The sequence below is a fragment of the Apis cerana genome, linkage group LG14 (assembly GCF_029169275.1).
Source record: "Apis cerana isolate GH-2021 linkage group LG14, AcerK_1.0, whole genome shotgun sequence".
In the NCBI taxonomy this organism is placed as follows: domain Eukaryota; kingdom Metazoa; phylum Arthropoda; class Insecta; order Hymenoptera; family Apidae; genus Apis; species Apis cerana.
Genome location: NC_083865.1, coordinates 11477593 through 11501430, shown reverse-complemented (window position 1 = coordinate 11501430; position 23838 = coordinate 11477593). Strand labels below are relative to the sequence as shown.

Below are 23838 nucleotides of genomic sequence, written 5' to 3'. Positions count from 1 at the left end.
GCAGCAACGGAATGTTCACAACGTAGTGGTATATCTAGTGGACTTTGTGCAAATGGTTACGGAATTTGTTGTATTGGTATATTATAGTTTCTCTTTATTATTTAAATATTTTTAAATATTTTCTTCGTTTCATTTTTTTTCTTTTTTATATATTCAACCAGTGACCGTATCTTGCGGTGACATAACTAACAGCAATAATACTAATTTTGTTAATCCCAATTATCCATCGACATTCGACGGTACTACATCTTGTCGATTAACACTTGTTAAATCGCACCCAACCGTATGTCAATTTAGGTAGGCTAAGCTATTTTCATTTTATAATATTTTATTTGATAGAAATTTACAGATATAAAATCTTTTTTTATAGATTGGATTTTATGCATTTTAATATAAGAGGTCCGGAAACAACTAATCACCAATGTATTTACGATCAATTTATCGTTTCCGGGGGCAATCCGATACCTACTATATGTGGAAATAACGCTGAGAATCATTGTATGTAATTGTTTTCTTATTACAAAATTTATATTGTTATATCTGCAATTATTTTTATATAGTATATATTGATGCTGGTCTTGGACAAACGAATCCCGTTACATTAACTTTTATTACAAGTGGACAATCTTTCGCTCGATCTTGGAAAATACAAATATCTCAAATCCGTTGCAATACTATATATAGAGCCGAGGAAGGATGTTTGCAATATTTCACAGGAATATCCGGACAAATAAAATCATTTAATTATGATCCTATCACTGGATTGCAATTATCAAATCAAGATTATAGTATTTGCATTCGTATGGAAAGAAACTTTTGCGGTATTCAGTATATGATATGTCCAGTTGATGATAAAGAAGGTATACATAAAAAAGATAAAGAAAAAAAAAAATATATATATATATATTAAAAATATAAAATCTTTTACACACACACATATATATATATGTGTGTGTCAAAGATGTTATATTTTTAATTTAAAAACATATATATATATATAAAAAACGTTAAATTTTTAATTTAAACGTTAAATTTTAAATTTATTAATATTTTATTTTATGAAGCGATGTCCAACAATGGAACTCCTATGATACAAACAATGCATTCTAATGCATTTACATTAACGGGAAATACGCAAGCAACACAGATAGCATCAATGACAGGAACAATCTGTCAAACCGATTGGTTAACAATCCCATGTGCATTCAATACTGGTAGATTACCAACCAATATGATGACTTGTATCGATCGAATATGCGGTGGAACATTCAATGCGGAAAATCAAAATTTGAACGCTTCTTCTATCATTAGTAAGTATATATTTATTTTTATTTTTATTTTTTTATCTGATATTTTTCTTTGTTTTTTGTTTTTCAAATCTTTAAAATGAATTAATTAATAAAAATAATAAAATCTTTTCACGAATACAAAAAAAAAATTTTTTTTTTATCAGGTACGGTGAAACCCTTTAGATTAATTTTTCATACGGATAGCGTTGAAGCGCCGAATGACGTGGGAAACAAAGGATTTTGTTTGAATTATATACAACAACCTTGTACGACAAAATTAAGATGATTGATTTCTTATCACAACATTATTGCAACATAAAAATGGTAAGAGATAAATAATTATAGTAATGAAATGCAGAATTTCTGAATTTTTATTTGCATACATTAATTTTAAAATAAAGTAATAAATTCTTTATTAGTTAGTGTTAACAATTTGATTTGTATAAAATTGTTGAAATTAAAATTTTTTGCTTTATCTATGATTTGCCATTTAATATTTTTTACATATTAATGAAGTGAAACAAATTAAAAAAAATAAAAAATACTAACATCAATGCAAAAAATATAATTATCACTTTTCAAATATATTTTTTGGTTATTTCCGAGCATAGTATTCGAATGAATCATCTAACGAATACGATAAAAATATATTAAATACATAAAGTTATTAACATTAAAATGATAGTATAACAATCAGAGATAGAAATTTGTACGTAAAAAAGAGGTAGATCAAAATCTTGAATCTCAAATATGATCAAAATCTTAATAAGTTCTAAATCCTAATCTAAATCAAATTACTATAGAAATAACAATATACATAAGTAAATAAAACAAACTTTCTTTTTGACAACAAAATTTTGATTGATTATCATTTTTATCCGACTTTTTCAACGATGAATACAAATGAAAATTTATATTTTATATACTTTACTATTTGTTAAATATTACATATTCCGATTAATTGCGTAATTTTTTTTTATCATTATTTTTTTTTGTATTCTAAACGATAAATATAATAATGGAATGTTATTTTCACATAAATATATGTTATTTATCGGGAAGAATCGCTTATGCTAGACCAGATATCATTACAGGCCGGAAAAAATATACAAATAACATTCATACATTATTTACGTACTTATATATATATGTGTAAGTATATATAATTATATTAATCAATTACTTCAATAGTGAACAGTCCTTTGCATCAGTAACAAATACATATATAATTGAGCATATATTACTTATATGTGTATATCATTTACTACATACTAAATAAAAATTGTGTACATTATATCACGAATATGAAATAAATATCTTTTTGTAAATATTTTTTTGTACTTTCGTTCAATGAAATAATAATTATATTTCGAATATATTTTTATTCTTTTTAGAATTTTTTGTATAAAATATTATTTAATAAAAAATTATTTAATATCAATATGAAACAAACACGTAGAATAAATGTTTTTCAATCTAAGATTATATTAATTCGTCTCTAATATTTATATACATATATATTTTTCGATATATTTGGAATCTATCTAATAGAATCTAATAGATATCGATCATAGATATCTATTACATATGTCAAGATAAATAGATATATTCGATTAGTAAATATATCTATCCAATACATGATAATTATAAATTCAAATTTTTAGTACATAAAAAAGTTCATTTCTTATTATTTTGATTTGATTGGTTTGATTGGATTGCAAAAATATATAATCAATTGTTACAGTAGAATTCAACGTTTTCTTACTATTTCGATTGTAAGTTATCAATAAATTGATATGTCTAATATCATTATATTTGTTATTGAATTGTATTGCAAATTATATTGCAATTGTATTACATTTTATTATAGAGCAAACAATTTAAAAAATTGTAATTGTAAATTAATAAAAATTTCAATATATATGTTTAATTTACATATACATATATATATATATAATATGTAAGTATATATATTCTATGTTACAAAATTTATCGATAAATTATTTTGTATATGATGATATAATGATAAGATATAAACCGTTTTGCTATTATCGATAAAAAAAAGGATTGAGTCTATACTCACACATATATATGTATATATATTATATACTTACGATTGGGTATTATCACTTTTAGAGTTAATTTTATTTTAATTGAATATTTGTGGTAAAAGTGAATTATATTAATAAGTATATTATTATATTTATGCGATCCTCTTATGTTATTGAGCCGATTATGTTAATTATATATTGTACGTATTCTTTATGTAGAAGATTTTGGATAACCGTTTGATTTTATTCGTTATATTAAAATTGAGATATTAAGAATCCTTTGTAAATCCGGCTCTCATGAAATACGTTAATAAATCAATAGGTAATGGGAATACAATCGTTGAGTTTTTCTCTGCAGAAATTGTGTTCAGAGTCTAGAAAGAAAAAAAAAGAAAAAAGAAAAATTTACAAAAATAATCGATCGCGCAAAATATAAATAAATTATTGACAAGTAAAATTGAATCGATAAAAAAGTGGGTCAGTACATACTTGCAAATAACGAAGTTGTAATGCGGCAGGTGAATCGCCGATTACCTCCGAGGCTTCTCTTAATGCCCGACTAGCTTTTTGTTCACCCTCTGCTGCGATAACCTATTTGTATTTATTGTAAACATGAATCTTATTATTAACATTTAATTTATTAAAAAAGATTTTATTAGAAAAGAAGAAAAAAAAAATAAAAAATTTAATTTAAGAAAAGTTTATTTTTAAAGAAAAAAAGTAAACGAACCTTAGCGCGAGCTTCACGAGCAGCTTCAGCTTCCGCAGCCATAGCTCTTTGTAATTGAACAGGCAATCGTACATCTTTTCTGTGGAAAAAATTTATTATATCTGTGTATATATATATATATATATATAGGTGTAAGTAACTATAAATGCAACTTACGATGCAATATTATCACGTATAAAATGTACACTTACATTTCAACTCGTTCCACTTTTATACCCCATGTATCGGTAGCTTCATCTAAAGAGACCTGACGATTTCAAATAAAACATTGAATCTGTATTTTGTTTGATTTCAAATTGATATTAATTTACCTGCATATTTCCAGAAATTGTTTCGCGTTCACTAAGAATTTCGTGAAGCGGCCTGGTCCCCATCGTATTACGAAGAGTAGTTTGAGCCAACAGTTTTGTACTGTGATGAGCGTTCTCCACATTCGTGATCGAAATCGTTGCGTTGTTCACGCGATAGTACACTACCGCGTCAACCGATACTGTCACACTATCCTTTGTCAAAACCTGATGATTTTAATTGAATTCTTTTATCAATTTTTCTCTTTTTCAATCATTAATTAGCTAACTGTAAATATAGCGATTTTACCTCTTGAGGTGGTACGTCGTACGTTCGCGTGCGTAAATCGACTCGAGCATAATTATCCACGCAAGGCAAGATGAAAAAGATACCTAGAAATATAATAGTATTTGTTTGGTATTAATAAATACATATTATATATACATAATCATGATCTATAAGGGGATATTCTTACCGGGTCCTTTAGCACCACCAGAAAGAAGTCGCCCTAAACGAAATATCACAGCTCTCTCATATTCTTGTACTACCTAAAAAGTTTTTAAAAAAGAACAGAATTCTTTTTTCTTTGTTGAGTTACTTTAATTAAAATTTTTTGTCGTTCGAATATTCGTCAAATATAAATGTTAAAATCAAGACAAATCAAAATTTTATTTTCGCGATATTTTACCTTGAAACAAATGAATAATGAAAACGGCATCGTAAGAATCACGATAATCCAAGATAGTATCACAAGAATATTTTTACAGGTATCATTGTTCGTTTGAACGTTTTCGTCAACTGAAACAATTAAAAAATAATCAATAAAAAATAATCTATATTTATATTAAATGTATCGAAAATTTGGATTTATCTTCTTTCTTATTATTTTAATCGATTTAAGTAGATTTTAATATTCGATAATTATACATGTTATTTCGATCATTATACATATATATTCTACAAAAATTCTACAAAATACTATATATAATTAAGTTCAGTATACAATTAATTTAACGAAATAAATATTGAATTAAATGTAAAATAATCAATGATCACTTAAGTTCAAGTGTATATTTATCATTATTAAAAGAAGAAATAAAAAAAGTATAGATAGTGATATAATCATATTTACACAAATATTCAGTGTTATCATCGATTTTACTGCATGCAATACTTTCGGTCTATTTACACGCAGGTCGATACGGGTGTGTACAACCTACATTTAGAAAATTATAGGTGAAAGATTAAAATAAAAGTAGATATGTAAAATTTTTATAATACCATATAACATATGGAAAATAAAATGAAATTGAGATATAAACTTAACTTATTAAAAACTTGCAAAATTAATATTTGTAAAAAACATTTGAAAGATATATATTTTGACATTTAAAATATCATTTGCCATTAATAAATATAATAAATCACAAAATGAGAACGACTGGTCATACGAAATACGTCATCATTATATAAAAATATATAGTTTAACATAAGCGGTGAAAATATGTTGACAATGTTCTTCAAGTTTTAAAATTGTATAAAAAAATTTGAATAAAACCAAGTTAATCTGTAATACCGCTTACCATCTGTCATCTCGAAATAATTATTAGATTTGATTTGAATTGTATATAAAAAAATTACACGAATCTTTCTCATTCACCGATATCTTTGAACATTGAATAGGATAGATAAAAGGGATTAGTTATTTTACTGAAAGATGTATAAGCAAAACGTGATAGGATAAGGTTGAACTTCAACGTATTATTGGCTTTACACGACTTAATTAATAATTGTTTATCTATTTGTTTAATTACCCATTGAAAGTAGAGGAAAGTTTTCTTCTCTACTTTTTTCTCTCGTTTTTTTCTTTCACTATCTAACTCCCACTTTCGTTTAAATGATCACTGTTATTCCTTTCCTCTCGTCGACTGCTCTCTTTTAGTCATTCCGACATGCGCGAAATGCGTACATCCCTACTTTTTTTATTTACAGTCTTTTCCCTTCTAGTTCTTTTTCTATTAATTAATATTAGTTTAATATCAAAATATGATTTTCCCTTTGGTTGTACAGTAACGCATAACTGATCTCTCTTTTAGTTCAGAATTTTTTACTTCGTTATTTATCATCATGTATATTATTTATTGTTCATTACATGTGCAAGTCGCATTTTTGAGATACCTATTTCTATTTAACGAAACAATTCATTTTAATTGTAACCCATGATATATAAAATTAATACAAAAAATCAACAATATTTTATTGGAAAATTTAGAAAAGAAAAAAGAAAAAAAAACGTGCGATCTTTTTTATTTCTTTACACTGAATGTTATGACGATTAATAATGACAAATGATTTCTATCTGATAGTAATTCATTTTTTGAATAATTCAACATGTATGATGTAATATCGATAATGAGTTGAATTGTTTTTAAATTATATGTTATAGTTTACTAATGTAAACTATAATTATATATTATACATTATTAAACGAATTACATTAATTATTTCGATGTCAATATTTTTAAAAAATTAAGAATAAAATTAGTTTAAAAAATTATATATAAATATGAATAGATAGATAAAGATACGTGTATATATGTGTAAAATCCACGTGCATCGAAATAATCGATGACCTTGTCTTTGATAATATGGTCATATTACTTTATTATAGAGTGTAAAGAAAAATTTGACCTTCTTTATACTCGAATAATATTTTATGTCAAATAGTCCAACTCGGTATATATGAGTTTCGATTTTATAATATATGAATTTGATAATACAATTTGATAAACATGAATATAAACTATTTAAGTTTTAAGGAAATTGAAAAAGATTTATTATTTTTTTTTCTTTCAATAGAAGTAAAATAATAGATTTGAATTTTAAAAATTTGAATTACTACTTGCAACTCACCGTCAATACGATTCTGTATATCGTCTGGACGCGTGTTAATCTGTATCGTTGATCCGTTTCCATTACTTATAGTTGCCATAGGTATAGACATGGGATTCACGCGGAATTCAAATCTCGCCACCTAAGTGAAAAACTGTATAACTATATATAAAAGCGATAAATATAAGTTAAATATAAGTTATTTTTGATATAAATTTCAAAATCGAAATGTAAAGACTAAATATTTAATTCCATTTAATATAATGTAATACATTTACAATTTATCTACTTTTGCAAATAATAGAAGACATTAAGATATGTTACATTGAAAATGTGTAACATTTTTTACAATGAAATTAGTGTAATTTTTTGTCAATATAATTAATAAACAACTTTGTTTAAATATATTATATTCAATTCAAATCTATCATCGAAAATTTTACTTTACCTCTTAATTTCATTTTCATAATTAATGTATTACGAGACTTTTTCAATGTGCGTTCATTTGAATATAGGATTACTAATGCATTAAAATACATGATTATTTTTCTTATTAGCAGTTAAAATAAACGAATATAAATGAAGTGAATTGAAATTTTTTTCATAAATTATTTTTATGTATAAACATGAAAAATATTGAAAATGAATGAATTATTATGTACCTTGTTTCAATTGTTGCGTGTCGTTGAAATTGACAAGAGTAAGGAAATGTCGCGGTGTCTGACTCTTTATATATATATATATGTTAGGGGGCGGCCGCCGCCCTTACTAATAGTACAGAAAATATATAATTCGTCAATCGATTTATTAAATTGGAATTCACTTTTTTTTTTATTTTTTTCTTATTTCATTATTGAAATAAAACTATATGAAAGTTCAGAATAAAGACTAAAAAACACATTTAAAGTATAATAAATTTCTGTATTTTTTTTTAAATCAATATAAAATAGATTGATTATTCAATGAAATGAAAGAAATCTGATCATATCATAATTTATATCAAATTAATGATATAAGAATTATATCAAATTAATGATATATAATATAAGAATTTTAAAAATTGCGAAATAATGACAGATATAATATATAAATATATATAAATATAATATAATATAATAGAGAAAACAAAAGTAATTGCAATTTTGTAGATAGGAATTGTGTCACATTTCTGAATAAGCGTTTTCTTTATTTTTTTTATTTTTATAAAAATAATATATATTATATTATAAAAAATAAATTTACATATAATTAATCGATCTTTTCAAAATTAAGTTTTTTCAAATCAATAATAAAAAAATTAAATTAAAATTCATGTTAATACAATGATTGAATTCGCTACATGTGCAAAAACACTAAAGAACAGAAGCGAAAGACGTATAATGTCACAAATAAAATAAAAAAGGCTTCAAAACAAAAAAAAATATTAATTAAGATCATATATTTATTAACATAATTCGTATTATAACAATATTATACGAGATATCGCAGTTTTTCGGTTTGATTATAGAGATAAGATCTCGGTAAATCATTCTTCGCGATAATTTAAAAATAACTGTATATTCAATTAAATTAAAATTTACAAATTTTTATCACTCATTTAGCGTTTGTCGTGCAATCTTTTTAAATAATATTCAGAGATATTGGTTAAAAGTGATGTATAAAAATGTGATATTATATTGTTATTATATTGTTTGGTTGGTTTCGTTGAATTTACAAAGGAAAATATGCTGTTTTACAATATTTTGTTTTGAATTTGCTATTTTGCATATTGAATTCGTTATTTCATATATCGAATTCATTAGTGTTCGATTTATACACTTTTTCATGCAACTTGTACTGTATAACAATTATAGCGACGCGAATAACGCGATCGACGTAAGCATTAAATATATTATCCGTACGATGGAACACTTGTTAGGCAAATTTATTATTACTATTATTACTATTATTATTATTATTATTATTATTATTATTATTATTATTATTATTATTATTATTACTATTATTATTATTATTATTATTATGTGTTCGAAAAAGATTTAGCGTGCGACAACGTACGCGAAATATTTCCACTGCTATAATAGTTTTGGTCTTTATCACTGAGAGACACTGGATAGTATCAGTTGAAAGTGATTATTAAAAATGTCTTTAAAATACTAGCTTGAAACTTTTTAAGTTCCATTTATGCGATTTGCTTTGTGTTGATAAATACTTTACTTATTTAAAACGCAAGACCAGCTTCGGAGTAAGTAGTAAATATTTTTTCGATTGAATTAACATAAGCTGCTGTCCTTAAATCCAAACCAAGATTAAATTTTATAGCTGTTTTCATAATTGCCTGTAATAGAATAAAAAATAAACCTTAACAGTTGAATGATAATAACAAATCATTTTTTTATTTTTCGATCGAGAAAAAATAATCAATTACCCTCGCAGATCTTTCCATCGTGTAATCCAAACCAGAATGAACTATATCCTTTTCAGAAGCACCAGAAATGCGTTTTTGAAATGCTTCGGAAGGTGTAACAGGAATTCGACCACCCACACGACCAAATCTACGTTCCAATGATTCTTGTACAGATTCTATAAATTTATATTGTAAAAAATTATAAAATATATGATAAAGTATTATTCAAAAGGATATCAACTATATACGTGAATTATGTATATACCTAATAAGTGATAATTTGATTCTTTTTCGTATTTAAAAGTTAGACGACCATACGACACATGATTCAAATTTTTTAACCACTCGAAAAATGAGACTGTAACACCACCGGCATTTATATATAAATCTGGTATGACTAAAATATTTCGGTCGATTAAAATTTTATCGGCAGCTGGAGTAGTTGGTCCGTTGGCAGCTTCGGCTATAATTTTTGCCTAAATGAAAAATAGCAATCATTTAAAAAAAATAAAGCAATTATTTTATATACATTTACTTAAATGAAAAGTTCATTTACCTGAATAAGAGAAGCATTATCTTTATTGATAACTTTCTCAATAGCTGCAGGTATGAATATATCGCAAGGTTCATACATAAGATTTTCACCTTCGTAAGGTTTAGCACCAGGGAAGCCCACGATAGTACCATTCTCTATACGGTAATCTTCCAATTTCTATAATATAAATTTTACGTTAAGTAATCTTATAAATGTGAAATGATCTCGTTAAAGTTATTACATCATTGTAAGATTGTTTTATCTGCATTAAATTTTATGTAATTGCTTACCTTAGGGTCAATACCTTCGGCATTGTAAATAGCACCATCATGTTCGATTACTCCTATACAAGCAGCTCCAGCACGATGTAAATAACGCATCGAATGTAGACCAACATTACCAAAACCTTGTACAATGAATGTTTTCCCTCCCCAACCGGGTGTTGTACCTATTATGTAGTTAATGTTATATATATAATAAAAAATTAATCGATAATTTAAAATAAATGATAACGAATTATCTTATGATAATTGATATAGTACATATATTTGACGTATATAATAAACGTATCACACAACGTGATAATGAACTAGAAAGAATGAGTCATTATATAATCAATAGTCAATATCATATAATAACTGATAAATATATTTAAATCATATAACGTTAGGACATACGACATTAAGGAATAGAAATAGAAATAAAACGTATTATAAAATGTTTTCATACCAATCATGCTCATATAATTAGCTTCATTGATAAAATTTTCTAATCCGTGAAACACACCGCGTCCTGTCGCAGAAATACGTCCATGAATTCCACCTTGATTAATAGGTTTTCCAGTTACACAAGCATGAGCGTTAATATCCAAATGTCCTATAGTTTTGGCATATGTGTCCGCGATCCAAGACATTTCGCGTTCTCCAGTCCCCATATCAGGGGCAGGAACATCGACACCAGGTCCTTTCAATTCAAAGAAAAATACTTGCAAGTTTTTTTCTCCCAGAATTATATTATAAATATTCATAAATGTATCGTATTGTGTAGTATTAATAATGAATATTCATATAACAATTATTTAACGATTATCTATTTTTTTGAATTTTCAAATTTGTAAAATTTTTTTTTTTAGCTAAATAATTCTACGTATGATTAAATAAGATATTTATAATACATACATACATATATATTCATACATGTATATATCAAAACAATTCTAAGAATGAAAAATAAAAAAATTTCGTATAAATGTGTAATGTGTAAATGTATTTGTACAATACGATCGTTGCGATAACATTAAACAAAATTTTGTTGCAATAAATTGAATAAATTTAATCAAAACAAAAGAATGTGATAATCATATTCATGCGTATTTTTTCAGCCGATTCATTATCTTCGATATAAATTTAAACAAATAAATTTTTCGATATTTTAAAATATCTTACCGATAAATCCTTTTTTTGCAAGCTCTAATGTGAACCTTCTAGTGATTTTTTCGAGCTCATGTTCTGAATACAATTTAGGATTAATCTTAATACCAGCTTTAGCTCCACCAAAAGGAACGTCCACACAGGCACATTTGAAAGTCATTAATGCCGATAAAGCCTTTACTTCGTCTCGCGAGACATCCATCGAAAAACGAATACCTGTAACAAGCACAAGCAATGAACTGAACTGTATAGCGCTATATAAGCGCTATATATAATATTATGTATACATATATATATTATAAATTATAAATATTACAAATCTTGAGATTTTTCGAAAGATAAAATGAATCATTATAATTATTAATTATTAAAATAAAAATAAAGAAAAAAAAGAAATAAAAAACAAAAATAACATATATATAACATAATTGTGTTTATATAATTAACATATATATATATATATATATATATATGTAAATAAATCGAAAGTAATTATATATAATAATAATAATAATATTTTTATATATTTATTTATAAAAGAAATCATTAATTATTTTCTTAAACAATATTTAACTATATTACTATTATATATTACTATATTATATATTTATATTTAAAGCTTAAAACTACGAGTAACATATTAAAAAAATATAATTATTGAAAAGAATAATTATATAGAATATAGAAATATAAAAAATGAATTTCTTATTCAACATTTTGAGTGAATATATGATCACGTGAATAAGAAAACTGTATCGATTTGTTTCGATGAGAGCATTGACCTTTTGGATATCATCATGACATTAGAATGATGGCTATAATTGCCAAAGTTTTAAATTAAATTGTGAATCAAGATAGTTAGCTAATATTTGGCAGGAACAAAGAAAAAGACTAGACAGCTTGGCATCACATCATTGCATTACATTTGCATTATACGATAGCATCTGATGTTGTTCAGTGTATCTTTTAGTTTATATTATTGAATTTTTTTATGATTATTGTATAAATAAAAAAATAAAATATAAGTAATTATGATTTAATAAAATATAAGTAATTCTAATTAAGTTATATGTTAGAAAACGTTTAGATTGAATAAGTTTTAAAAAGAAAATACCGTCAATACCGACGAATAATATACATAGAAAAAGAATAATCATAGTCAACAGAGAATTATTAAGTTCGCTTACTTGGCTCTCAGAAAAGATCTATCTCACAAGATGCTGTTACGTTTCGCGCATGAGCTCAAGTACAAATTTATATCAAGGAGATGTTGTTTTGATATGCATGCTCCGAATATCTTTCTTAATGAAATGTATATACAATCGAACTTTTCGTGATTTATTTTTTTTGTAGTTTAAGAAGTTTAATTAATTCCATATATTTAATATATATTATATATATATGTAATATTACGATATACATATATATACTAACACAATTCTGTCATATCCTAAGCATCGCATTACAGTAAATCGACGCACCAACGCGTTTAATCGTCGATGTAACATAATCCTCGTGAGTAAAAAATGCAAAAGCTATGAGAACGAAGAGAAAAGTTAATACGCTATCATTCTTCGTTGTCTGTGCGTCATAAAGCTACAATTTTTCTGATGAATATATATATATATATATATATATATATATATATATATATACATATATATAATATAAAAAATAAATTATTTGTTAAACAAAAACAAAATAAGATATTTTTAAAATAACCTAATACTATATCAATATTAGTAATACTAATCATGCTTTCGATAATCTGTCTACTAGAATCGAGGTTAAATCCACATCATTGTAACTTATGAAGCCGTAAAATTTTCCTATTCCAAATAGCTAATAATATATATTGAATACTTAAAAGTAAGTAGCCAACTAAAGCAAAACACAAATAGGATTATAAAATTTATGTATCTTTTTTAAATTAATTTTATTATATATTATTTTTTTCTTTAAATTATGTTCCATTAAATATGATAAAGATTCAATAAAAATTTTAATAAATTTGTAATTCAATATTTCTTGAATTTGTTACATCTATTATCGATGACGTAATTAATGTGCCCGCTAACATTAAATTTAAATCATCATAAAAAGAATTATATATTATACAAAATGTTCGAATTTTTTTTTCTCTTTCGTCCTTTTTCTTAATATATAGAAATATAAATAATATGATAAGTCTATATTTGTTCAAAAATTGACAATTGATAAATAAAATAATTGAAAACGGGACAAATTGATATATTTAAAATTATAATTATAAAGTATTATCAGAAATTAATCATTAATTATGAATATTATCATAAAAATAGGAAATAATTTAATAAATATATTTCGATTTACCTCCTTTACAAGGTGTTCTATGAGTTGAATGCTGCGCGCGATAGCCAGTGATCATTTCATAATCGCCTGAATCGCGTCTCAGAGGAAAGGAAGTTTCGAGGATATGGTCACATCGTTCCATTAACATTAAAATACCCTTCACCTTTTTTTTTCTCTCTTCAACACTCATCCTGGAACGTTTGCCAATATCCTCGACCAATTTATCTTCCACAATCTGACAAGCTCGGTGAAAAAAGTATTCAACCATATCGAAAAATTTTGGATTTGGATCATTAGGAATATCCTTTAAATGATCGGGTATTTGATGATCAGCATAACCGCGTGCTTGAAATGCTGGTACGATACGTATCAATGTATTATGAATAATGTCATTGCTTGGTACTTGCTTTAAAGCAATTGACGATCTCGTTAGTTGCTTTACATGAAACATTTTTAACGTAACCTTGTCACTGCTCTAATTGCACCAAATTTAATAATGCGATTAGTTTAAAAACTTTTTACACGATATAACTTCAACTTTTCTTATTCTTTCTTTTTTATCTATTCTTTTTAATATTGATTTGAAACTTAACAGAATTCTCACCCGACTGCCTCAGTAATCGCACTTCTTTCCTATTTCACTTTTTCACCGCGTCCACGATACAAGTTAAATTCGCCCTACCTACTAACTCACCACCCTATGTACCAATGCCAACTGATCCAATACTTTGAACTTTCAATACCTTCCAACTCCAGATTCTATATTCTATATGATTTAGCTTAAATGTGAATTAAATTCTGCCAACATTTAAAATAAAAGCTATCTATGTGATTCTGTTGTTTAGTGTCACTTTAAGTAACCAATGAAATGTTGAAACATTTTAACCTATATGGTTGTTCATTGTACAATTGGTAATACGAATCTCGTAAACAACATGCTTTAATTGAAGAATGTAATAACATGGAAAAATAATAATTAAATATATTTTTTTATCAATTAAAATAAATAAAAACAAGAAGAATTTGAGAATAAAATATTTAACAAACAAAGTATAAATGTTCTATGCTGAAACATGTATCACTTTGAAATCTTATTTAATCTTACAAATAATCAACATCAAGTAAAAAGTGACGCTATTGTTTCGATTCCAAGTCGGGATTTATATTTTTATTAAGTTTATGGTACGTTGTTTGACAAAGATTAAATGTGTATTAAATAATGCTGTTTTCTCGTCGTTGGAATCTTATTGTTGGAAGTATACGACCTGTTAACATTCTTAAAATATAACCAAAATTTGTTAGTTCTTTTCGTACGTAAGTGCTTTATCGTCACATATGTATGCCTTTGTAATACACATTCAAATATATAATTTTTGACACTCATAGTGTTAAAAAATATCAATTATGCATGATAAATTTTGTTTGTTAAAATCACGATTAATTTTCGTGTGTATTTAAGTGAGTAATAAGTTCAAAATTAAAATTATGTCAAACGAATCAATTTCCTCAAATTTTGTTACACAAAATCAATTCACATTTGCTGAAAAACTTGCTCATAAGATAAGTAAAAATAAAAATAAAGGGATATCACAATCTTCTGTAAGAAAAACTACTGATAAACAATCAGTGCATTTAGATTCTGAAGAAAGAAAAGAAAAAGAAATCAAAGGTCAAAAATCTAAGTCCTCAAAACAAAAAGAAACATTTCCACGACATATTTCCGAAAAGGAAATTGATAAACTTTTAAAAAATCAAAATACCAATGATGCACAATATGTAGAAGGATATTTACGTATTAATCCCTGGTGTCATAAATATGCTTATTTATCTTTATCCGATGATCAGTATGATCTATTGATTGTTGGTTTGAGAGATAGAAATCGAGCCTTTGATGGTGATTTTGTTGTAGCATGTATAAATCAACCAGAAAAATGGCAAGTCCATCAAGGGCAGAAACAGAAAACAGGTGTTGTTGTTTGTATACGAGAAAAAATACATCCAAGAAAAACAGTTGGATGTTTTAAACAACGTGGTGCATTTACATTTTTTTATCCCAGAGATCATCGTGTGCCATTAGTTAAAATAAATAGAGAATCATTGCAACAATTTGCTGTATGTCCAAGCAGTTACGAAGATACGTTGTATTTGGTTGTTATAACTGATTGGATAAAACCAAAATTTGCAGTTGGGTATGATATATGTTTAGGAATTTAAAGAATTCCTATTTAATTATAAGTTTTTAATTATTATTGATATATTGTATTCTTTACAGGAAAATTGAAAAAATAGTTGGAAATATTGGTGATATAAGAACAGAATCAAATGCAATATTACTTGAATATGATTTAGATGTTACACCTTATAGTCCTGATGTAATAAAAGGACTTCCAAATAGTGATTATATTTTAACAGAAAATGACTTAAGAGATAGGGAAGATTGGAGACAAGAATGCATATTTACTATTGATCCTGATGCTGCTGTTGACTTAGATGATTCAGTTTCTTGTAAAATTTTGGAAAATGAAAATTATGAAGTAATTATGCAATTAGAGCAATTACGCAATTATGAAGAAATTATGCAATTTATTTTTACTTATCAACTGTCTATTTCTTTATTTCTGTGTGTGTGTATGTGCGTGCATGCATGTCTACGTGTGTGTACTATTTATATATTTATTTATTTATTTATACATATATGTATTATTTCTTTTTTATAGATTGGTGTGCATATATCCGATGTTACTCATTATATGGAATTTTTATCTCCATTAGATATTCAGGTTTCAAAACGAGCAACAACCATATATATGACAGATAATGTATATCACATGTTACCGAAACAATTATGTCAAATATGTTCTTTATCACCTGGTCAAGATAAATTGGCTTTTTCTGTTATTTGGGAAATAACACGAAATGCAGAAATTGTCAAATATCGTTTTGCTAAAACTATAATAAGATCATGCTGTCAAATGTCTTATTATCATGCCCAAAAATTTATTGAAAATCCAAAAAATAATTGGCCAGATGATTTTTTAAATATAAATGGAAATTTTAATTTTAATGATTTATCAATAAAAGTAAATATTTTACACAATCTGGCTATTCAAATGCGTAAAAAAAGATTTCAAAATGGCGCATTACAAATAGATCAACCAAAATTATATGTTAAGATTGATAGAATTACGGGTTTACCAATATCATATAATATAGAAGAACAGAAAGATAGTAACAGGTATTATTTTTAATATTAATATTTTTATGATTATAATATATAATATATTATATTTTAATATTATATTAATTAAATTATAAATTTATGTATAAAAATATATATTATGTTTTAGACTTATAGAAGAATTTATGTTACTAGCTAATATGACAGTTGCTACACAATTATACACTATGATTCCGGAGACTGCTTTATTACGTAACCATAGGGAGCCTTCAAAACATATTCTTACTGTAACAAAAGACACTTTGCAAAGATTTGGTATTCATTTAGATATTAAATCGTCTGCATCATTACATGCTAGTATTAGACGTTATGAACAAGGATTAGAGAATGAAAACAATGAAACAAAAATAACAATGAAATACAGGATGATGGTTATCAATAGTCTTTGTTCCAAAGCTATGACTGTATGATTTTTTATTCGATTTTATTATTGTATGAAGATTTTGTTACTCTATTTATAAAAATTTTATAATTCTTTACATTTTTAGCGAGCAACATATATATGTTCATCAACTGTCACAGCAGAAGAGGAATTGAGACATTATGCTTTAAATGTACCACTTTATACCCATTTTACTTCTCCAATTAGACGATATTCTGATTGTGTAGTGCATCGTTTACTTTATTCAACTATGAAGAATGTAGAGATGCCCAAAGAATGGTCTAAAAAATTGTGCAAGTCGTAAGTTACTTAAGAAAATAATAAAATAATTTAATAGTGCAAATACAAATATATCTTTAATATTTGCATGTCTTTTTTGTCAAGATAGAATTGCAACAAATTGTAATATAAAAAAATACAGCGCGAAAATGGCTCAAGAACGAAGTAGTGAATTATACTTTACATATTTGATAGATTTAAAAGGTCCTATTGTTACAATGGGTATCGTATTGAATGTAAATGAAAATTTTATAAACGTTATATTGTGTCAACTTGGTATAAAATTAAGAGTTTCCATCACACAATTAGAAAAATTGGCAGTTATTGAATATTCTTCGGAATATTCTGTTCCTACAATAAGCATTTTTTGGAAAAAACCTGCTGTTACTCAGGTATAATATAAAATTATACATTCATATTGTGTAAATCCTTTTATTTAGATAAAATCAAATTTATAGAAAGTATATGAAAAACATAAATGGTATTTTTCAGGTAATAAATGTTTTTAGTTTATTATATTTGAGAATCGAAAAACATCCTGAATCTTTTCAATTAATTGGTAATCTTTTACCACCAAATCAAGAAATAGAATTGTAACAGTATTGACGTATGTTCGCTGTAAATTATATTTGAAATCGAATATTGTACAAATATTTTTATCGCTGTATACCTTTTTATATAAATCATATTGTACATATTTTTGGCTGTGTATATATATGTATGTATGTGTATATATATATGCCGCGTGTACGCGCGCACATCATACCATACATATATTTATACATACATACATTATATTAAAAACTTGAAATGGTTTTAAGAGAGATATAACTTTATCAAGTGTATTTTGAAGAAATTGACAGAAAGAATAAATCGAAAATTTCACAAGAACATTATTTATTTCAATTACATTTTAATGTACATCGCGGCAACATCTTTACATATTTGATCATACAGTTATATTAACTGTAGAACGATTAGTACGTATATAAATAAATAGCCCGTACTTATATTTAATTTCATACTGTACATAAAATTATGTGTACCATGCACAAAAAAATATATTTCTAACTGTATATGAAAAAGATATGATTGGAGAATTAATCAAGATTTTTATTTAAAAAAGATTCCTGAGAATCTATAAAATTTCTACTATTTTTTTATGAAATTATATATACGCAATAATTTTTTCTTTTTTTTATAAATTAAATTACAAATAATACAAATTAGTTGAAATAAAGAAAACGTAATGACAAGTTTCTTAAGAAATATGACTTTCTTTATTTTCATTAAATTATAAATATTTCTTAATTTTATTCAAATCAATTGTTTTAAATATTAATTTTTTATAATAAAATATGATTACGTTATTTTGTTACTAACGAGTTTTAAGTTAAAATGTAACTTTACTTTCATAACAGTACGTAGTACTTCGAAATTTATTTTTTTTTTTAGAATTCATTAAATAGTGATAAAACTTTGTACACTGATTTTTTTAAAGTTGAAAATTTCAATTTATGTTTTAAATAATAGTTTATTTGATCAATAATAAAAGAATAATTATGAATCTTGAGTTTTGAAAAATAATATACATTAATTAGCAAAATATTGTTTTTGTCATTATTTTTTTTAAACAATAGAATTTTTTTAGTTCAGATCAAAAATATCGACAATCTATAATGTATATATATATATATATATTTGTAATAAACTGAAAAAGCGATACATTGTGTAACAGTCTTTTTAATTTATTTCGTATCGCTTATACTAAATTATAATACTAAAAATTAAAGTATTAATGTAAATTATTAATGTAAATTAGCATTTGTTTAAAATCAAGTGTGATAGAGAATGTAGATTAAAGAATCTTTTATCAAATTCGCGTTATCGTCGAAAAGAAATTATACTATAAATATATTAACATAATGCATGTAATTGTTACTGTTGTTACGGTTGAGATTTATTTTGATGTTCGTAATTTACGAGTCTTTGTCCCACAAGATATTTGTCATTTTTTATATGTTCGTAAAGCTTTTTGAACTGTCGAATTTGAAAGTATATAACAATACATACCACGTGTACTAATAAAAGGAAAGGATATAAATGTCTAGTGATAAGAATTTGCGTTTGTAAATTCGTGATCAAAAGTGGGACTATTCCATAAGCTACGGCATAAGGAACAGCCAAAGCAAGACCGAAACAACATATCACTGGTGCTGCTAATTCTGTAACAATGAATTTTAAATCTATTTCTCTAATACCATCGTTGTATGCCCGTTCAATTGCAAGACGAATTCTCCAATCGGGTCCCATCATTATAATAGCGGTTGCTATTTTCGTATATAACACACCGAGGGCCCAATCTTGCCAGATGAATAAAATAGCATTTTGTTCTAATGGTACACGTAATGGTACTACAACGACTAGTTCAAGAAGAAGACCAAATAAAAGTGGTATTAGGCCAATAAGTAGGAAAAATGCTACTGATGCTTTTACACCTATAATTGCCCAATGTTTTATTCTATCTATAAGAGCCCTTCGACCACGAGGTAACCAAGAAAATGCTAAGGCTAGTCCTCTTGCTGCTGCCCAACATACGTACATTCCACAAGCTATGGTATATAATTCATGCACTCGTCCAGATAAAGCAACTGCAGCTTCGTTATTATCTGAAACATTAAAAAAAAAACAATGTAATTAAAAAAAAGTTGAGACGAATTAGAGAAAGAAAAACAGAACTGTATATATGTATATATGTATATGTATGCGCGTATATATCTATATTTATGTTAGTGAATAATATTGAGAAAGAACAATAAGCATTTTATACTTTAAAAAGCTAACTTACCAGATCCACTTAAGGTAGGTGGTAATACAGGTGGAGACGGAGCCGGAGCTCCGACCATCCACAATGCCATTACTCTGCGTCCAAGCCAAACGGGAAGAATCATGGCAATTAAACTAGCGATAACAAGAGAAACGCAAACACAAAATAAAAGACCAACTAGACGAGCAGGAAACCAGCGTGGCCTGATATATGGTTGAAAACCTGTCGGTCCTCCTCTTTGTAACAGTGCTTGATGAGCCGCTCCTAAATCAGGATGTTGCGGTTCTTCGATTACTGCCGGTCCAGGATCTTCAGTTTGTTCTCTTAAGAGATATGATTGGAGATCTAGCATCCAAGCTACAACTCGACACCAGCCTCTTATTAGAGCTTTTAACCATGTACGCGTATGAGATTGCTCCAATAATGCAGGAAGAATGACTTGCAATAATAACAGTTCCAAAGATAATTCGCTAATCTAATTAAAAAAGAAAAAAAAAAAAATAAAAATAAGGAATAATGTAATATATATGTATAATCATTAGCAAGAGAAATGAAGAAACTCTCGTTTCCTCATTTAACTAATTACCTGCTTACCTGAGCTTCGCTTTGAATAGTCACGGTGTATGGTAAAAATCCCGGCCATGCCCATCTTAAAAGTTTCACAGGTAACCATAGCATTAATAAAATAGCAGTTCCAAATATCACTGCAGATGCTACAAGTCTTCTAACGTGTCTTAAGATTGGAAGATGTATCATTTCTTGGATAGGAGAAAAATCAGGATCATTTAAATTTCTTAAGAACCAAAGTACTCCTGGCCGTAATACTTCTCGTAGTAACAAAATGAACGAAGCAAAATAATATATATAAATCATTCCCACCAACCAATGTAGAAACATTGAAGTACCAGGAGCTAGCTTAAACGAAGATTCTCTATCTCGAAGTGTAGCATCAAACATCGCTAATGAACAAATATCTAACCACCAACCACAAACCAAAGGAAGTACTCCTATCTCAACGACCGATAGTAAAGAAACCTTTACTATAACATAACATAAACCTAATAGCCGTTGAGACCTTTGAAAACCTAAAGGTGCCGCTAATGTATGAAGGACTACTAATCCTACTCCAGTAACGCAATAGCCACACAATGTAGTTACTAATCCCTCAAAATGTGAAGCAGCTGCATATTCTTGTAAATCTAACAATGCTATTATAAAACTACCGACATAATATGGATAGAAGGCAAAAACCTGAAAATGAAAATATTATATTTTGAAGAGGGACCAATTATTTCTTCATATTATATTCAAAAATTTAAAAAATATAAATCATACCATAATAAACAGCGTATTTAATGAAACGACCCAGAATACATGTTCAAGAAAAACAAGGGATCCATCTAAGCCTAAAAGACGTTCCCAAGTTAATTCTTCTGCAGGTCTATCCCATTCCAATGGATTCCAATTTGCTTCTTCATCTTCTCCTTGTGCTTGACCTTGAGCCTGATCTCTCCATCCTTCACCACCTCTTGCATTTGCTTGTTCACCATTTACGCCCAATTCATCTCTAGGCACTGCAGGTTGTTCTGCATCTCTAGGTGGTATTAATGGTTCTATATTTCGAGGTATTACCACAGGTGGTTCTAAATTTCTAACAAGTTGTTCTATTTCTTGATCTACACTTCTGGGAGCAACATGTTGCTCAACATCTCTACCAATTCCTTCAACTTCATCCATTCTTTGATTATTTGCCAAATTATTTTCCTCTGCCCAATGTTCTTCTGCGTTTTCCAAATTATCGTTATTTGAATGTTCTGGTAAGATTGGTGGTTCATCAATAAAGGGTGGTACATTATTATTATCTTGAATTTCTTGTTGTTGAAGCGCTCTTTGCTCTTGGAATTGTTGTATTGGTACTTCTGCATTGGGTGGTGGATTATCAACGGGAGGTAATTGTACATTATCTCGGTCGAGCCAATCAGGTCCACCGGCATGTAAAATTTGTTCCCTTAACCACACTAGACCAATAAATGCAAACAAAGTACACGTCACTACAAAGCATCCATGAAATACATCTGATGATATATTTTCAGCAGACAACATATCCATTGGTAATGACATTATCTGCAAATAAGAATACACTGCTATTTTCATCTTTTGTTAGAGAATATTAAAAATTAAAATATATTTTAAAATTATAATAAAGTATTTACTCGAACTAGATCAAGAGGTCCACTAAACAATGCCCTATAAGTTCGACAAGCTGTTAATGGAACAACTCCTAGCCATGCTATTGCAACCAGAGTATAATGCAACCAATATTTTACTGCTGTTACAATATTGGAAAATAATCCTCCAATAACATCCCTTAATGGTAAACGACGTGGCATATCTGGACTATAAATTGGTGTAAAAGAAAAACGATATCCACAAAGTTCACAATATTCTTTACGAGAATATCGCATCCATTGTACTAAACATTCTTGATGTATCCATTTAATACTGCCTGTGCAAATGCAAGGATGAAAAAGAGGCCTGTCTGCAAGGCCTTCAGACCTGCATACCCTACAGATGTCTGCTCCTGACATGTCCTCCGTCATGTTTGGTTTTGTTTAAAATAATTGATTAAAGCAACGATTAATTTGCTGAAAGAAAAATGTTTATAAATTATAAAAATACAAAATTAATATGTATCTGTTAAATAATGAAATAATAATGACTTAAGATATGTTACAAATTATATGTATAAATTTATTATGATATTATTAAAATACGAAATTAAAGTAGACGAATGCAAATGTAATAATTATATAATTAATGTATAATTTGAATGGAAAATATTAATATAATAGCATTAAATAGAAAAATGAAAGAGTAAAAAATAAAAGACTACATCAAAAATGCGGAATGTGTCAATAAATATTTAATATAAAATGTATACAATATTTTATAAAATTTAATTTCATTTTATAAAATGTATAATATCATCTACATAATAATGATATTTACTTACTCATGCCTCGATAAAGATATATAAAATCCAAAATTACTGTGCAAAATATTGAAAATGTCTACTGCTACCACTTCCAGTTCTTTCTTCCTTCTGTTAACACACTTGCAACATTTGCATGAAAAAGTTACTGTTTTTTCTAATGAACG

At 26.6% G+C, this 23838-nt stretch overlaps 5 protein-coding genes across 8 annotated transcripts; 2 read left to right on the top strand and 3 right to left on the bottom strand.

Annotated features, from left to right (window-relative positions):
• The first annotated feature begins 376 nt into the window (after positions 1-376).
• LOC107999858 (uncharacterized) lies at positions 377-16040 on the top strand. Its single transcript, XM_028667685.2, has 5 exons — positions 377-498; positions 561-860; positions 1065-1310; positions 1454-1613; positions 15863-16040. Exons 1-4 carry the CDS (start codon positions 381-383, stop codon positions 1573-1575), a joined length of 786 nt encoding a protein of 261 aa, XP_028523486.2. The 5' UTR covers positions 377-380; the 3' UTR covers positions 1576-1613; positions 15863-16040.
• LOC107999857 (band 7 protein AGAP004871) lies at positions 1638-8066 on the bottom strand. Of its 3 annotated transcripts, none has more exons than XM_062085043.1 (10): positions 7913-8066; positions 7272-7404; positions 5047-5156; positions 4834-4906; positions 4668-4750; positions 4382-4585; positions 4262-4317; positions 4071-4149; positions 3830-3931; positions 1638-3714 (listed from the first exon to the last, which is right to left on the bottom strand). In XM_062085043.1, exons 2-10 carry the CDS (start codon positions 7360-7362, stop codon positions 3610-3612), a joined length of 903 nt encoding a protein of 300 aa, XP_061941027.1. In that variant the 5' UTR covers positions 7363-7404; positions 7913-8066; the 3' UTR covers positions 1638-3609. The 3 variants fall into 3 exon arrangements, with proteins under 3 accessions (XP_061941027.1, XP_016915375.1, XP_016915378.1); XM_017059886.3 differs by having other exon boundaries at positions 7272-7392; positions 7913-8065; XM_017059889.3 differs by lacking the exons at positions 7272-7404; positions 7913-8066 and adding an exon at positions 6173-6654.
• LOC107999852 (glutamate dehydrogenase, mitochondrial) lies at positions 8672-14404 on the bottom strand. The gene is made up of 8 exons (XM_017059881.3): positions 13975-14404; positions 11638-11838; positions 10922-11155; positions 10483-10640; positions 10214-10369; positions 9923-10133; positions 9679-9833; positions 8672-9588 (listed from the first exon to the last, which is right to left on the bottom strand). Exons 1-8 carry the CDS (start codon positions 14402-14404, stop codon positions 9472-9474), a joined length of 1662 nt encoding a protein of 553 aa, XP_016915370.1. The 3' UTR covers positions 8672-9471.
• On the top strand, positions 14899-18743 carry LOC107999851 (DIS3-like exonuclease 2). Of its 2 annotated transcripts, XM_017059879.2 has the most exons (7): positions 14899-16142; positions 16226-16487; positions 16671-17188; positions 17301-17595; positions 17680-17873; positions 17962-18244; positions 18345-18743. In XM_017059879.2, exons 1-7 carry the CDS (start codon positions 15439-15441, stop codon positions 18447-18449), a joined length of 2361 nt encoding a protein of 786 aa, XP_016915368.1. In that variant the 5' UTR covers positions 14899-15438; the 3' UTR covers positions 18450-18743. The 2 variants fall into 2 exon arrangements, with proteins under 2 accessions (XP_016915368.1, XP_016915369.1); XM_017059880.3 differs by lacking the exon at positions 18345-18743 and having other exon boundaries at positions 17958-18193.
• Positions 18733-23832, bottom strand: LOC107999850 (E3 ubiquitin-protein ligase MARCHF6). Its single transcript, XM_017059878.3, has 6 exons — positions 23693-23832; positions 22893-23324; positions 22015-22803; positions 21274-21930; positions 20701-21154; positions 18733-20521 (listed from the first exon to the last, which is right to left on the bottom strand). The coding sequence occupies exons 2-6, from the start codon at positions 23277-23279 to the stop codon at positions 19800-19802; spliced, it is 3009 nt and encodes a 1002-aa protein (XP_016915367.2). The 5' UTR covers positions 23280-23324; positions 23693-23832; the 3' UTR covers positions 18733-19799.
• Positions 23833-23838: the final 6 nt, after the last annotated feature.